This window comes from Sphaerodactylus townsendi, linkage group LG04, assembly GCF_021028975.2.
Source record: "Sphaerodactylus townsendi isolate TG3544 linkage group LG04, MPM_Stown_v2.3, whole genome shotgun sequence".
In the NCBI taxonomy this organism is placed as follows: Eukaryota; Metazoa; Chordata; class Lepidosauria; order Squamata; family Sphaerodactylidae; genus Sphaerodactylus; species Sphaerodactylus townsendi.
In genome coordinates this window covers 136428971-136446316 of record NC_059428.1, presented here as the reverse complement: position 1 = coordinate 136446316, position 17346 = coordinate 136428971, and the positions used below count along the sequence as shown (strand labels likewise).

Here is a 17346-nt window from a genome sequence, read left to right as displayed (position 1 = left end):
GCAGCAGAAACAGACGGTCCCACTCTCTCTTTGTTCTAGGCAATCAGGGAAGTTCCAGCTGTGATTGTTTGAGTAGCTAAGTAGTTTCTAAAAGTATGCAATGTAATGTAAAGTAATAAAAAGTATCTCATGACTTCTTGTGAATTTCCAAATCATTGCAAAAACTAAACAGTAATATAAACAGTAAAATAAAAGGACAATTTACCAATCCCCAACTGTGTTGGTCAGGCTGAGAGTACTAGGGGGAAAAATGGTCTGTATGTTTTCAGAATGAAATAATTTTAGATGGTGAACTCCCAAGTCAGAAGGAGCCATATTGGGAGCCAGCCAGCACCTGCTGTACCTGAATCCAGCCAGGTTCAAATGGCACCTGCTGATGCATTTCCTGATGTCTGCTGCCTTCCTCTGTTTGGGGAATGGTGGGCTATAAAGTAAGTATAAATGCCCCCTTAGCTGTTCTGGCCCGCCCCATTGCAGCCATCAGGATTGCAGCCATTGTAGCCATCAAGATTGCTGTGGTGCGAAAGGGTGGAAGGCCGTTTCCCCACTTTTAAAAATGACGTCGGTTTCATCCGGCGTGGACCTTTTCAGCGCGGGGATTGTGTTCCCGGCTTCTCCACTGCCCCGCGTTCTGCGCAGGGTCATCAAAAGGCGCCGTTTTCAGCAGCGCCAGAAATGAGGGGGCGCCAGACCGGCAGAGTCGGGGCGGCTGCGTTGTCGCCGCCCCTGTAGTGGGGAGTGCCACTGGACCCCACGCTACTTGGCAATTTATGCTCTCCGCCCACCCACTCGCCTGCCTCCATGTGCCCATTCTGGGAGGATGAACATTAGAAGTCTTTTAATGAGGGGAGGGCCTTGACCTCTGTGCCCTGAGGTTGGACCTCCAGAGGAACTGGCTGACCACTGTGTGAGACAGGATGCTGCACTAGATGCTCTGTCTGGGCCTTCCTTGGGCAACAGCTACCATTTCTGAGAATTTTATTTCAGTTAAGTGTTGAGGGAAAGATTACAGTCTTGGAACATTGTAAGACAATATTTTTTTAAACAAAACCAGCAATCACAAACCTAAATTCTGTGGTTATTCTGAGCAAAGTGTGTCCCCCATAGCAAAGTTCCCCAACTGGAAGAGCAGTTATTCTTTTGATTTTTGTAATAGCTCTAATATGAATGATTTCAGATTTAGCACAAATATGAAATATAATTAGTTATTTTATTTAGAAAATCGTGCTAATGTACACTTCAGTTTTCAAGCCTCTAGACATTAGACCACTCACAATGAACGAAAATTAAGATTGAAGTGACAAGTTATGTGGAATTGTGAGATTTTTTTTCCAGGTTTGTTTGGGGTTTTTTAATTAAGCCAAGGCTGGATTCAAATCAGAGTTCTGTAGAGCCCCTAATTTTCCACAGAACCAGCAATCTGGGAAAAGCAATTTTGTGCCAGAAGATGGCTGAAGATAAATTAGTTAAATGGCTTTTTCTTATCTGACTTTTTTCATTTCCAGTGGCTCCCAACCTGGGGTACGCATGCCCCCACAGGTGCACACCGGACCATTTGGGGGTACGGAAAAAATTACGTAATGGGGTTGTTCATATGGGGGTGCAGTTTTTAGGAAAATGGGTTGCAGATGGGTGCGTGCATGAAAAAAGGTTGTGAACTACTGTTCTATTCAAATGCCCCAGCTAGTTTGGGTTAAGAAAATATACTGCGAAGAATTCTTTGCCATTCAGAGTGGTAGGTGGAGATGCCCAAGTTCTTGATGCCTGTGAATTGGTGACTTCTTGTCTAGACTTTGGTTCTGCAATACTTACTCTATGTTCTAGCCCAGTGGTGGCAAACCTATGGCACGGGTGCCAGAGGTGGCACTCGGAGCCCTGTCTATGGGCACGTGCGCACAGAGTTCGTCATGTAGGGGGAGTGGAAAATCACCCCCCCCCAACACACACACACACACATATCTAGGCTGGCCTTGCTTCTGAGTAAACCCTCCTAGGGTCGTGATTCACCCATTCGAAGCATTGCACGGTTGCTTCACCAAGCTTACTCCCGAGTAACGCACACCTCGGAGCAAACCGTGTTTTCTAAACTAAAACTTCAGAATTCAGGTTAAATTGCCATGTTGGCACTTTGCGATAAATAAGTGGGTTGGGGGTTGCAATTTGGGCACTCGGTCTCGAAAAGGTTCGCCATAACTGTTCTAGCCGATATAGGTACTCTTTGTATGGAAGGTGTCAAGCCACTGAAGACACCCTGAGGTGAAATTTCTGACACATGTCAGAGAGGCACAGGAGAAATTGTAAGATTTCCCAGAAGTCCCCGTATGATGGGTTTTCCTCAGAGGGCCCTAACCTACACATGATAGTGATGACGACATTTATTTATTTATTTTATTTATTATTTATTATTACATTTTTATACCGCCCTCCCCCGGAGGGCTCATTTAGCACTTCTCCTACATGTTCATGTCGTCTGGAGTTGTATCTTCAAATCTGTGGGTGTTGTGCTGTTGCTGTTCTGGTTTGGATGCTGTACTGGCTGGGAGGCAGGGGCGTAATGCCCATTGGGCAAAGTGGGCAGCTGGGGGGGCACATTTCTGAAGGCACAATCTCAAAACTTTCATGGTCTCATCAGGAGACTGCCCTGATGATACCCCCTCGGTTTGGTGCAGTTTGGTTCAGGGGGGGGGGCAAAGTTATGGACCCTCAAAACTGTAGCCCCCCTCTCCTATTAGCTCCCATTGGAAACAATGGGGGATGAGGCACCCCCTTTGGGAGTCCATAACTTTGGACTCCTTGAACCAAACCTCACCAAACTTGGGGGGTAGCATAAGAACAGTTTCCTGATGATACGCTGAAATTTTGGTGCTGATATGTCTAAAAATGCACCCCCTGCAGGCACCAATGTCCTGGTGCAAAAAAATTGGTCATGGTGGAGTGATCGTCAATGGGGGGGGGGGGTGGCATCCAACTCAGGTTTTGCTCAGGGCTACAGTTTGCCTCGTTATGCCCCTGCTGGGAGGCCTACTAGTATTATTGTGTTGTGTTTTGATTTCAGTAACTTTTATTGGAAGCTACCTTGGAAACCTCTGACTGAGGGACAAGATGGAAATGTTGTCAATGAATAGAAATGATTTGACATCTTTTCTCAGGCTTAAAGGGGAGTGCCATGTTACTTCAACAGCTTTTTGGAAGCCCCACTCATTGTAGAAGGCAAATTCTGCGGGGCCACATGAGCTAGCTGTCAGACAGAAGCCTTGTCCAGAGATTCTCACTTGCAGGGACCTATGGGGTGTCAAACATATCATTATAAATTGTAGTACTGCATTTCCTGGAGAGCAGCATGGTGTGGTCATCAGAATGCTGGTCTAGGATCTAGAGGAACCAAGACTGAATGCCCACTCTGTTGTGGAAGCTCTCTGGGTGACCTTGGGCCAGTCACACGGTTTCAGCCTAACCTACCTCACAGGGCTATTGTAAGCATAAAACAGAGGTGAGGAGAGCGATGGCAGCCACTTGGGGAGAAAAGCAGGGTATAAATTAAATAAATAAAATAGGTCATTTTAAGAATTCAAAAAAATCTTCCCAGTCAAGGGTTGGGGAGGAGATTCCAGCCTGCAGTGGGGCTTTTATGCTGCCTTCCGAAAGCAGAGTTGCACCTTTCTATACCTGTTGACTTCAGTGAACTTAGAAAAGGACCGCTGCTTAAGACAGCCCCAGTATCAACTTAAACTATTGTAAAGCTATTGTCGTATATCAAATGGCAATTTTTTAAAAAAAAAATCAAGCATTTGTGCCTTTGGAATGCATTCAGTCCTTTGGAAGAATAGTTTTTAGTTTTTGAGGCGACAGAGCCAGTAAATGAGGCAGGAATGCAGGTTCTGAAGAGGGAGAATTGCAGGTAGCCATAGAGTGTCGCACTCACACGCCCCTGTACCCCTCGCCGTCTCTAAATGGCAGCCCTCCTTCCAGAATGTTAGTGGTTCGTTTTTTCATATGAGTCTGTGTAACCCCCATGCTCAGAATGGGTTGACCCAGTAAGGGGTGGAGACTCAAAGCAGCAAGAGGCTGCAGAGCTCATGTAGTTGGAGGAGACAAGGCTACCAGACTCGGACCTTGATTGTATAAGCCCTTAACACCTTGTTAAGGGTTTCTTTTTGTGGTTGTAATGGGTGAGAGTTCTCCTGGAAACCTTCATCATGTTGAATCCTGTTCATCAAGCCCTTGGAGTCTTCAGGAGCCAACCACCAGCAGGAAGAATTGGACTTGGCACTTATGAGAAGACTGTAAATATAAGGACTTGAAAAAGCAACCTGAACAGGACCTTGAAATGTGATGTTAAATGTTGATGTTATATGTTATTTGTTAAGAAAGTAAACCATTTTGTTTTTAAAAATCGTTGTTGCAAACTCATTCCAAGTTCTGCCCCACAGAACCCACAAGCTGAGGTTACATCTGTCCATCCGCTTCCACCCTCACACACCAGACTACCTGAGCAGACATTTTGTTTCAACCGTTTGGGATCCCAACGAACTTGTCTTTCTTCCCCCATCCTCTTGCCTGAGAATGAAACCCATCCAGGCCCTTCAGCCACTTAGGCAGTTCAAAATATATCACTCAAAAGCAACCATTAGCTAACTGCTATTTAGCTAGTAGCAATTTGCAACCGCTGCAAAGTTTTAAATTAATAGCAACAAGAATGGGAAATGAAATCATTTATTACCCCTGAAAGCCAATTTTATACACTTCTCAGACCTTGAGACTGCTTTCTAATCGTATTATTTAAAAAATAACGATCCTGTTTTAGTGTTTTGCTCCCTTTTTAATTCTTTCTTCTTCAGCCAACCTATCAGGTCTTAAATAGGTTGGTTTCATACTGATTTCAGCAAAAAAAACAACCCCAACCTCATTAGAATTATATGCTCCATCTGTTTTGCTCATTGAAGGCCTTATAAAAATGGTACTTTAAATAAATCAACAATAACTATGTGGAATAGTTTACTAATGACTGTTTTTCCTTTTCTTCACAGTTAAAAAAAAATACCAAGGAGTTAGCAGAGACCAACGGTCACAGTGAACCTCAGGCAAACGTAGGTACAGCTTGTGTGTTGTCTTGTCAAGGCTTTATATTAACCCTCCATGCTCTGGAATAAAAGTGATCTAGGAAGGAGGCGGAGCCACCCTTCCTTAAGACCACTGGCCATAGCTAAAGGCATTGGTGGGTTCTGATGAGTCCATGGGGGGCAAAGACGTTCTCGCCATGCTTATAAGTCCTCAGCTCTCAGCCAGCTGCCATGTTTGAGTTCGAGCCTGGAATCAGACTCTGCAATGCATGTCTGAAAGCAAGCACCCTACCAGGGCAAACACAAGCTGGGAATCTAAATCACTGTTTAATTCCATGTTTTGGGGATGAAACAACCTCTGATTGGTATCTGCCTTTGAAGGTCGCAACAAAATTGTTCTTTGACCCCCACCCTTGAATCAGGGATGGAGCTTGTATGTCTGACAACAAGAGTTTGAAGAAGAAGAAGAGTTTGGATTTATATCCCCCCTTTCTCTCCTGCAGGAGACTCAAAGGGGCTCACAATCTCCTTGCCCTTCCCCCCTCACAACAAACACCCTGGGAGGTGGGTGGGGCTGAGAGAGCTCCGAAAAGCTGTGACTAGCCCAAGGTCACCCAGCTGGTGTGTGTGGGAGTGCACAGGCTAATCTGAATTCCCCAGAGAAGCCTCCACAGCTTCAGGCGGCAGAGCTGGGAATCAAACCCGATTCCTCCAGATTAGATACACGAGCTCTTAACCTCCTACGCCACTGCTGCTTCACAAGCTGTGTCCATGCCCATTGCAGGCAGCAGTTGTTGTGACATCTGCTGATAGCCGTTTGGTTTACATTCAGCAAGTTTATTTCAGGACAAATGAACTGAGTGTTTAAATTCGTTTTACAGCATTAATAAGTTTTGGTCAAGAAACAGCTTGCTTGCCTTGTTAAATGTACTGTCGTAATACCTTCTCATGCTTCTCATTGATGAGATATTTAAATGTGCAGGATTTGGAGTGGTGGAACCCAAGCGAAAAATATAACTTTCTACAATGAATATTTAGAGCTGTGAGGATTTCAGCTTTCATTTGTAAAAAAAGGATAGCTTGTGGCAGAAAATACATGAGCCGTTTGCTGGGACATTCTGAAGAGTCCCGGTTTGGCTACCTGTTAAATGCAAATGCGTGCAACACAAAGAAAACAAGGAAAGGCGGCTCCAGGAGGGAAATTGGAGAAGAGAAGAGCTGGGGAGGAGATAGTACTTAATCCTTTCCCTGCGGCAAAACAAGCCCACCGTGGTTCTCTAAATTAGAGCTGCCAACATTTAAAGTGGTCTCTCCTAGGTCGATTCTGGGAGGGTTGAGCCAGGAAATATCCTGGTTTGGCCAAGAAGTTTGCACAGTTGCCAGTACAAAAGCGGATTTGTCCCACGATATTTCCCTCATCCCAGATTTTCAAAAACTGCCAAAATCGCGATCTTTTCCCAAAATCCTGCGTTGAACCCGCTTCCGTGGGAATGCCACAGAAGCAAAAATGATGTATTTTCCCCGCCCTGCCACCTGATCTCCCCACCCCACCTGACGTCATGTCAGTTCAATTTCTGCTGAGCCTCCAACCAGCTGAAGGAGAGTGGAGGGATCAGCCGTGGCCATGGGGCCGGGAAAGGAAGCTGCTTGCCCCGCATTTTGTGCCATGGCCAGAGGGAAATGCCTTGGGATGGATTCTCGGACCTTAACGTGCAGCCGCAGGGAAGGAAAGGGGTGTGCTTGTCCCATGTTGTGGTTTGTGGGGCAGGTGTTTCTTGTCACTGACAGGGAAGGAAATCACTCTTCTTCCCAGAGGATCCCTGGCTGGGCAGGTGGGAGGTTGAGGGTGGAGTTGGGGGCGGGGGGGGGGTTGGCAGCCCTCTTCATGGTCTGCAAGATGCTTCCTGTGTGACCCAGGGACGAGGGCGTTCCCCATGTTCTACCTGGCTAGGTGGAGGCTTGAACCTCTGCAGCATCCCAAAATGTCGGTGCCATCGAAACCTAGCAATTGTGACCGGCTGACCAGTGCCAGCTCTTTGAGAGCAGGAAATATTTCAGAAACATCCTCCGATTTGTTGATAATTTAGTACTGCAGGAAGGAACAAAGGATGCTGTCTGTCAATTGTCAGTCTGGCAGCCCAGCCAGAGTGTGCAGAAAATGTGTGGATGCAGCGCTCTGTTGCAGTGCAGGGGCTGCCAGAAAGGCCATGTCCCTGAGGGACCCAGGCGAGGCTCAGGGGTTTGCATCCCGCACTCCTGACCCTGAGGGGTGGGCGGGCGTGGGGGAGTGGGCGCTAATGGCAGTTCAGTGTCCCTCTGTCAAGAAAACAGGATCGCTGTGTCCAGTTTGGGAAAATTCACCCTATATGTGCTGCTTTTGGACATTTATTGTCAGTATCGTTAAATATTCATAACCCACAATGCCTTGCCTGGGGCTGATCTAGCCAGCAAGCCCGCTGCTGCTATGCACTTTATGGCCTTCCTACAAGTTTCAGACCATCACTCCATCCGTCTGCTCAGTCTGGGAGTGGCTCTTCATGGCCTCAGGCCAAGATCTTCTGCATCGCCTGCTGCCAGATTCTTTAACTGGTGGCTCTGGGATCGAACCTGGGATCTTTTGCATGCGAAGCCGATTCTCTGCCCCGAGTTACAGCCCTCGCCTCTCCACTGCTCGGGTGAACTGTGCAAAACCGTCACTCGCCCGCAGGCTTAGCTGATAACTTGGCTTGTGGGGGCCATTTGCTCCGGCGTGAGTGGCAACTGAGCCCCTCTTGGGAGCAGAGCTGTTCTGTATTCCAGGGCAGGGGAAGGCCTGGCGAGAAGAGCAATTGTACTCGCTGTGGGCTACGCTTGTCTTACGGACTGATCAAATGTGACATACGTTCCTATGAACCGCCATTACGTTCCAGCTGAGCAGCTCAGTACACGGAGTGCAGAGATTGTAGGTCGGCTATGATCACTTAGCCTCTTCCTGAGGCTACGGACCGCTGGTGAAGGCTGTCTGCTCTGCTCTTGTGATTTGCTGCAAGTGGCATGGCTGACTGGCTACGAGATTCTGCCCACCCCACCCCAAAAAAGGAGTCCTCACCTCTGTCAGTAAGAGCAAATGGACCCAGAGGTGGGATCCAGCAGGTTCTCACGGGTTCCCGAGAGTAGGTTACTAATTATTTGTGTGTGCCGAGAGGAGGTTACTAATTGGTGGTTTTGCCACGTGATTTTGCCTTTGTTATGCCCCTCCTCTCAGCAGTAGTGCGCAGAACTTGAAGCAGTCTAGCAGGAGGTGCACCGGCATGCATGGCAGCCTGCGCCTGCATGCATTCATTTCCCGCCCAAGGACCAGCGCAGTGGCTGCGTCCTTGCCACAGCCCCGCCCAGGAATGCCCCGCCCTCGGAATGCCTGGCCACGCCCCCATCGTGCCCTGCCCAGCCCCATTGGCGCTACGCCACAGTTTGAATCCCACCACCATGGGAAAGGTTTCGGCCCAAGGAAAGTGCCGAAACCTCTGCCTAACCAGGAAAAGCCGGCCGTGTTTTAGTTCAGGGAAAAAAGAGCAAAATAGATGAGAGAAAGAGACTGAACTCAGCAGATCTCAGAAGTCCTGGCTAGTACTTGGATTGGAGACCACTGAGGATGTCCAGAGTCACTGTGAAAAAGTAGGCAGTGGCAAACCACCTCTCTTAGTCTTTTGCCTTAAAAATCCTAATGGATTGCCATAAGTCAGGGGTGTCCAACTCTGGCACTAAAGATGTTCATGGACTACAATTCCCATCAGCCCCAATTGGCCATGTCAGCAGGGGCTGATGGGAATTGTAGCCCATGAACATCTGAAGCGCCAGAGTTGGACACCTCTGCTATACGTCAGCTGTGACTTGGTGGCACTTTATATACACATGTATAGAGAAATATGTATAGAAATATGCATGGCGGAGAGAGAGGGGGAGTGGGGGAGATTTCTCTCTCCATCCCAATTTCCCCTACAGACAGTGGTCATAGGGGGGGTTCAGAACTGGCAGTTCAGAAATTCGCTGCCATAAGTTGGGAGGATGATCACGGGCTGGGGTGATTTTTTTCACAGGGGTTGGACAGCTTCATAGAGGATGGGTCAGTGGGTGAGCATAGCCTTGACAGCTAAACAGAGCCTCCAGGTGTGCAGGCCAGATGCAGGGAAAGTTGGTTGCCTTCATTCTGGATTTCTGGACTCCCTGGAAGCCTCTGTCCAGCCGCTGCTGAGCCTGTGGTCTATCCCTTTGAGAAAGCAGCCAGTCGGGGGTCCTTATGTTGTTTGCGCAAAACATTCGTTATCAAGCTTGAGTTAATGGGCAGTCCACTGGGCTTCATCCTCAGGCCCGGATCGGGAACAAACCTCTGACTTTTTTCATTGAGCTTAGAGGAGAAAAGCTCAGGAATGCAAAGTCTCAGATTTCGGGCGATTCACTCAGCTGCCACGATCCAGAGCGGACACAAAGACACAAGAGGCGGCAGGAAGCCTGTTCGGCCCCTCCTCCTCATCACCTGGGATGCCCCTGCTGGGACCCTTGTGACTGAGGGGGTGAGGCTCCACTCCTTAGACACGCCAGTGCTTCCCGACAGAGCCAGCATTTCTGCCAGGCCTTGCCATAATGTTGTGCTGAAGTATATTCATTTTAGAAAACTACACTTGAACTTAGCCAAAAGGGCGAGAAGCAGTGGTGGGATCCAAAAAATTTAGGAACAGGTTCCCATGGCGGTGGGATTCAAGCTGTGGCGTAGTGCCAATGGGGCTGGGCGGGGCATGACAAGGGTGTGGCCGGGCATTCCGGGGGCGGGGCATGCCTGGGCAGGGCTTTGGCAAGGATGCAGCCACTGCGCCGGTCCTTGGGCAGGAAACGAATGCATGCAGGCGCAGGCTGCCACGCACGCTGGTGCACCACCTGCTAGACTGCTTCAAGTTCTGCGTGCTACTGCTGAGAGGAGGGGCGTAACTAAGGCAAAAATCACGTGGTAAAATCACCAATTAGTAACCCCCTCTCGGCACACACAAATAATTAGTAACCTACTCTCGGGAACCTGTGAGAACCTGCTGGATCCCACCTCTGGCGAGAAGCCTAAAGTCTACTCCAGGGGTGTACAACTCTGGCGCCCCAGATGTTCATGGACTATGATTCCCATCAGTCCCTGCCAGTCCTCTCCTCAAAGGGGCTCCACCCCCCCAAATCTCTTGGAATTTTGCAACCCAGAGCTGGCAGCCCAATGTCAGTGAGCAGGGTGAGGCCTACGCACACACCGCTCTCAGTCTGGCCTGCTTGGGGCAGGAGAGGCCTCCGTTCCTCCCCTTTCCAGGGGGAATCTGAGAGTTTGTGCTTTCCTGGAGGTTCCTCTTAATTTGCATATCCCCAGTCTGTAGATGTTGTGATCTGCATGGGGCCAGCTGCGCTTGGCTGTCAAGATATATTTCCCAGATTTTGAGCCCTGTTGGGCAGATTTGCCTGTTCCCACGGTTGGCTGTTGTATTAGGATCCACCATCAATGGGAAAAATGGGGGACAGTGTAACACAGTACAATAAAGTGAACCCAACGCACTCTGTATGTGGCTTGCAGCACCAAATGGTGTTTAACTCGAAGTCACCTAATGAGAATAAAATTGTCCCAGTCCTGGTCAGTGGTTTAGGATTGATTTATGTTTGAATGTACACAAAGAATTCATTTGTGTAGAAGTGTTTCCGATATATACAGTGATTGTGGAACTGTTTTGTGCACATCTGTTGTGCCTCTTTAAGTTGGTCCGTTGTTGAATTCCAGAGGTTTTTGTGGACTAACACAAGACCTAAGAGTCTACCTTGTAAATTTTGGGTCTGTGTTCTTTTACACTGGGAAAATGTGGTTCCCACTTGAAGGTGTCTTCAAATTAAGCAGCAGTGGCGTAGGAGGTTAAGAGCTCGTGTATCTAATCTGGAGGAACCGGGTTTGATTCCCAGCTCTGCCGCCTGAGCTGTGGAGGCTTATCTGGGGAATTCAGACTAGCCTGTACACTCTCCCCACACACGCTTGGAAGCTGGGAATGACTCTTGGGCTAGTCACAGCTTCTCGGAGCTCTCTCAGCCCCACCTACCTCACAGGGTGTTTGTTGTGAGGGGGGAAGGGCAAGGAGATTGTAAGCCCCTTTGAGTCTCCTACAGGAGAGAAAGGGGGGGGGATATAAATCCAAACTACTACTACTACTACTCTTCCTCTTCCTCCTCCTCCTCCTCCTCTTCTTCTTCTTCTTCTTCTTCTTCTTCTTCTTCTTCTTCTTCTTCTTCTTCTTCTTCTTCTTCTTTTCTTCTTCTTCTTCTTCTTCTTCTTCTTCTTCTTCATTTAGTGTATTGGGATGCCAGAGCAATGCAAACTGCTGCACACGACCATGGTGACTGCATCTGGCAGGAGCAAGTGAGAAAGGGGAGCGAGACCCTGCTTGGGTGACCCCTCCCCCGCTGCCCCAGGCGAGTCTGCCTCCCTTTTGCTGTGTGGGTGGGCGTGAAGAGATGACTGGTGATAGGTGAAAGAAGTCTGGGCAGGGAAGACCAGTTTGAGGGGGGGTGTCATGAGTATGATGAGAAAAAGATGGGTCAGCTGGGTGAGGCAGAAGGAAAGACCAAGCAACTGGGGGGGGGGGTTAATGATGCTGACCCAGGCCGAGAGAGATCCCCTTCCCCAGCACTCATGCAGCAATTCTCTTGGCAAAGTCAACTAGTGCTCCTGTGGTTGATTGACAGTTAATTTTTATCCGGGCTGTTGGCAACACTACATCCTTGGGATTGCCCTCTTACCTAATGAGGTCTGTTTGGTGGTGCTTACTCCCAGGAAAATGTTCTTAGGACTGGCTTTTTTTTCTTTCCTTTCCTTTTGGAACTAATTCCATAAAACTGTGGCTGAGAAATAAAATGTCGGTCGCAATTCTGCAAAGTGATGTTGAAGGTTTCGTAATCAGCATTTCGGACGGATGGGGTCTGTGGCAAGAGCACATCTTAGAGTTAATCCTCCCTTCAGCTGAGTCCTGGGTCTGGAACACGCACGGCTGGCTGTTGGGGGAATTCTTTCCACACTACATTTATTTCCAAGGAGAGCTGATAGATCTTGTCCTTTGAGGCTATTCTCTAAATCTGAGCAGATCAAAATGCCCTCAGAGGGAAGGATTTGGTGTCTCCTGCTTGGTTATTAGTGGTCTGTGATGCATTTAATGGGATTAGTACCTATTTGATACAGTTGACAAGTTGGATTTAGCAAATACTCTCATATTCAAAGCCTGCTGCGTGTGGCGATTGCAGGAAGGTACAAAGATGCCAGTTCTGTGCGTTTGGAGTACCTGTGAAGGGGAAATACTTTAACTGATACAAACAAGGATTCCAGACAAAGATGAGAACTGGACTTGGCAAGAAACTCTGACTTGTGAAGAAAATACTCTTCTTAAAGCCTTGTGAAATTCTTTCCCTTTGCCAGACCCAAGTCCACTTCAAACCCCCTCCTCAATGTTGGGATAAGTGCTCCTGGAAGTTGGAGATTATCCCTATTCGTAGTTAGCAGAGCGGCACAGGTGGCTAGAACACAGCAGAAGCCTTACCTGGTGTGCGTGCGTGTGATGGATCCCAATGTGCAGCAAGCTTACACAAAAGAAAGTCGGAGTCAGTTGTAGTTTCTAATCTAATAAAAAGAGTATTTATTAGTGAACTCCATTCTGGTTAGAAAGGTAGGTAGGTAGAGTCACTACGCTATCCTAATCTAGCTGGATGGGGATGGATGCGCGGAGCATCCATCCTCTCTCTAGGCATGGTAGGAAGAAGAATGGAGAAGGGGTCGAGGAAGAAGCCGGAAGGAAGGAAGTCCCTGAGAGTATCAGTCTAACATCAAAGGGATAGAACCAGCATGATAGAGTAAAGGTGTCAAATCCCTAGGTCCCTATCTAGCCCCTAGCTCTCTAGTAAAACCCCCTCTGTAGGTTGAGGCAGGAAACAGCGTAACAGTGTAAAGTCCTTCACTTCCAACACTCAAGATCACATGACAGGAAGGAGAAGGCCCAGGGTTCATACCTGACTGGTATTGAGGGCAGGACTGTGAGCTTCAGATTGAGAAGGCTGAGGAGGGGAAGAAAAAGCCCAGCTAAATGCCAGCAGCTGCCCAACAATGAGGGATAAGCCAAGGCCGAGAGCCACGGAAGCACCCTCTTTGACCTCTCCTCACTCTCCATGTGCTGGCACAGGGAAGCAGCAGACGTGGCACTTCGACCCTCTATCCCTTTGAGAAAGCAGCCAAAAGAAATATGGGGGTTCTGTGGGGCTTCCTAGCAGCTGTCAGACCTCTGTGACCCACCTGGGGGTGCTTTGATTGTGTGTTCCTGCATGGCTTGATGGCCCTTGTGGTCCCTTACAACTCTATGATTCTATGACCTGTGGGCTGAAGGCCACTGCACTCGTGCCTCTGGCCCTGATAACTAGGAGAGAGATATAAAGGAGAGATGTCATCCTTACAGGCCCATAAGTGAGGCATTCCTGTTCCAGGCTGTTCTGCCTTGGATCACCTCCCCTGCACTGGCCAATCGTGGCCTGCATCAGAACTCTGGCCCCCTGTGCCAATGTCAGATTATGGCAGCCAAGGGGCAGGAAGGATTCATGAAAATGAACAAGATTTGGCTACCAGTACTGAAAAACACTAGAATCAAGACAGTGACTAATGAACACCACCCAGACACAGGATGTCTCCAGGCAGGAAGCAGTCAAAGGGCTAGTGAACAGCACCACCCACCACTCTAGGCAATAAGCAATTAAAGGGATCAAAAGGCCAGGCTATTACCATGCAGATGCCCTCACTAATTGATTGTGCTATCTTCATGGTTACTCACATGCTAAATGGGTGGATCCCACCCAACGCATGCAATTGCACCCTTTACACTTGGTAACAGGCACTCTTTATACTTCTTTCTCCCACCCTGGACATTCCGCAGGTTTATATACTCCAGTTGCTTTACTACCATCAGATCCTCTGAAGATGCCAGCCACAGATGCAGGCGAAACATCAGGAGAAAATGCTACTGGAACACGGCCATCCAGCCCGTGAAAGCCTTCGACAGTACATTCGTGGGGTTGGCTGAGGGAGACAGAATCCTAAATGGTCTCTGCTCAGCAGCCTTTCCCTTGGCGTCATGCTGTTATGCCAGAAAGGGAGGTGGTTAGTGTAAATTGAGGGCCTATGAGCCAGATTTAGTCCACCTGATTCTGGGGTGTCACCTGCCTGAGATAACTAAACACATTTTTGCATGATTAGCCAGTACCTTTAACTGGTAGGTCACTATGGCCCAACCCCCAACCCCAACCCCCCCCCCCCAACTGTTGTGGCAGAAGGAGCATAGGTATGGACAAAACTTTTCATGCATTTGGTGGTGGAGGAGGATGCCAGGGCTTAGCAAGCCCCTGCTCCTGCCCCCCCCCCCCCAAGAAAGCAACAGGAGCCTGGAGGGTGGAATGGCAGCCATCGATCCCCCAGAAATACCAGCGAGTAGTGGGGGAGAGTGGGAGACCGGAAGGAGCAGAGACCCCGAAGCAAGGGGAAATGTCGGGGTTTTCCCACTCTCAGGAACCAGGATATGCGGCACCGTAAGCCTGAGCGCTTCTGCAATGAAAATTCTGCCGCAAAGGAATGCACCCCTCGCTGCACGGCAGAGCAGCACAAGTGTATCGTCGGCCTAACAGTACCACCTGCTTTTCAATTAGATGCTGCCTGTTGGTAAGAAATGCAAGATCAACGTCATGGGGACTCACATCAGAGTGGAATGAAGGGAGAGATTTCCACCCAAATCTTTGAAAAGAAAGCAAGAGCCTGAAAAGCTGACAACTGCAGGAAGTGCACAGAAGGACTGAAGGGGATGCAATTCAGATTGCCCCTCTTGGATGCGCTTGGATCAAGGGGAAAGAAGTCATGCTGCCTATAGCCCTCCTGAGAGCCCTGGTAGCAGCCAGATTTGATTGAAAGCATTGAAGAACAACTGAAAAGGGACCTGGCATTTAGTTTTGTGCTTGACAAGTCCACACAGCCACAAGTGACACAGCACAGCTGTGCATCTGCATTAGAGGGGGCCATGAAAACTTTGAAGTTCAAGAAGAGTTGCTAGCTGAGTCCCCACTTGAAAAATTACGCTCAAGGTTGCACGGCTCAAGGTTGGAAGCCATCGGTGAGGAATTTGAGGGGTTTGGGTTAGAGATGAGAAAGCTGAGTTTCCTCGCCACCTGTGGGGGCCCTGCAATGAAAGCAAGATCAGGAGGCTGCAGCGGTTAATTCAAGTCCAAAGAGGAGGTTGGTGTGGCCAGCTTCCATTCCGTCAATCACCAGAAGAGTTTATGCTGTGAAGGTCGCGTGTCAGGCTCATTGCGTGATGTGATGGAAGACGGGATCAAATGTGTGAATTTGCTCTGTGCTTGTGGTGCCCTTAACCACCCCCAGTGGATGAGGGATTTGAAAAAAGCTGAAGCAGGGAGATTCAGTTCGATGGCTAAATTGTGAGAATTGGTTGACAAGATGACCCTTCAGGGTCAGCCCTGTTTAGAGCTTGGATGGCTGACCACCAAAGGAGTCCAGGATCACTCCACAGGGCAGGCAAACCACCTCTGTATGTCTGGATGGCCCAGGCCAAGGTCTCATGGCCAGTGGTGGGATCCAAAAATTGTAGTAACAGGTTCCCAAAGTGGTGGGATTCAAACTGTGGCGTAGCGCCAATGGGGCTGGGCGGGGCACGACGGGGCGTGGTCGGGCATTCCGGGGAGTGGGGCATTCCTGGGCGGGGCTGAGGCAAGGACGCAGCCACTGTGCCAGTCCTTGGGCAGGAAATGAATGCACGCAGGTGCAGGCTGCCATGCACACCGGTGCACCTCCTGCTAGGCTGCTTCAAGTTCTGCACGCTACTACTGAGAGGAGGGGCGTAACTAAGGCAAAAATCACATGGCAAAATCACCAATTAGTAACCCCCTCTCGGCACACAAAAATAATTAGTAACCCATTCTCGGGAACCTGTGAGAACCTGCTGGATCCCACCTCTGCTCATGGCCTTGAAAACCCTGAGGGGTTGCCATAAATCAGCTGTGACGATGGCACCGGTCACCAGCAGTACTCCACTTTGAGGATGAATTGGAAGCAGTGGTGCAGAAAGGACCGTTTCCCTCAACTTTGCTTCTTGTTGGGAAACATATGGCTTGCCTCCCAGATCCATTTTTTTAAAAATTCCTCTGCCTTGCATGTTTTCTCTGATGGCCCATTTCTTGATCAATGACTTTTTAAAATGCAACTGGATTTTTTTATAATGTGAAAAACTTCTTGGGGGGGGGCAGAGGTGGGGTGTCGCTTGGTTGTCAGGGGGCTAAGCAAGCAACCTTTGGGTCCTTCCAGGAAAAACAGGTTTCTCCTGAGCTCAATGCAAATGCCAAATATCTGAACAAAATGGGTGAGTGAGGTTTCATAAAAGATTCACCACTCAGATTATATTCACTCTCTCACCAGATTTGGACCCTGGACACGGTTTGATTTGAGGAGGAAGCGTTGCCCCTCTTTCTGCTCTTGTCAAGCGCTTTCTATTTTATTGTTTCGTTTTGCATCTATAAAAGACTGGAGGGGGGATTTGGGTTGGGGTTCCAAGGTCCTCCCCCAGCGGAACTCTGGCTTTTTAAGTGGTTACTATTTCTTGACTTCTTTGACTTTGTCGAGACTGCAGGTATCTCCGTGCTGGAGTTGGGTGGGAGCCGTAAAAAGGACACACCCAGTCCAGCCTGCTTCCCACGTGCCTCCCCTTCCTTGCACAGGGAGCCTCTTTGGCAACCAGGCTGACTTTGTTCACAGTCAGAAGATCAATAGCACTAATCAGGATATAGTTCCACCTTCTGGGTACATCTGCAGACCTCATTAGGATATTCTTCATCATCAGACAGCAGGCTTGGACAAATGCTGTCATGGAGTCCTTTCCATTTGTCTGCATTTTCCTCCTCCTTTCAGCACTCACAGGTTTTACAGTTTACATCTCTCTGGGGAGCTGCATCTAGGAAGAAGTGCATTGCTGGTTATTTCTTCAGTTTGTTTTCTTGAGGTGATGTGACTTTCCTTATAAAGTGCTAGTGACCAAATTACAGTTGTGTTCTTTGCACAAACAGTATGAGCCAGAGACCATTAGTTGCTCTTGTCCCATTGAGCTGTCCTGTCGATTGAAAGTGCCTTTGGATGAAGCACAGTGCTACTTGAATTAGCGTGGTCTGTTCCCTTTAAGAAAACAGACCTGCAATTCAAGAAGAGGGGTAG

The 17346-nt window shown here is 48.7% G+C and overlaps 1 protein-coding gene across 4 annotated transcripts in view; it reads left to right on the top strand.

The window, feature by feature from the left end:
* ENOX1 (ecto-NOX disulfide-thiol exchanger 1) overlaps positions 1-17346 on the top strand; it is a 334756-nt gene that overhangs the window by 303233 nt on the left and 14177 nt on the right. For all 4 annotated transcript variants that reach the window (XM_048493487.1, XM_048493488.1, XM_048493489.1 and 1 more), the window contains one exon: positions 5028-5087. In XM_048493487.1, coding sequence (XP_048349444.1) covers positions 5028-5087 — 60 coding nt within the window. The remainder of the gene's footprint in view (positions 1-5027; positions 5088-17346) is intronic.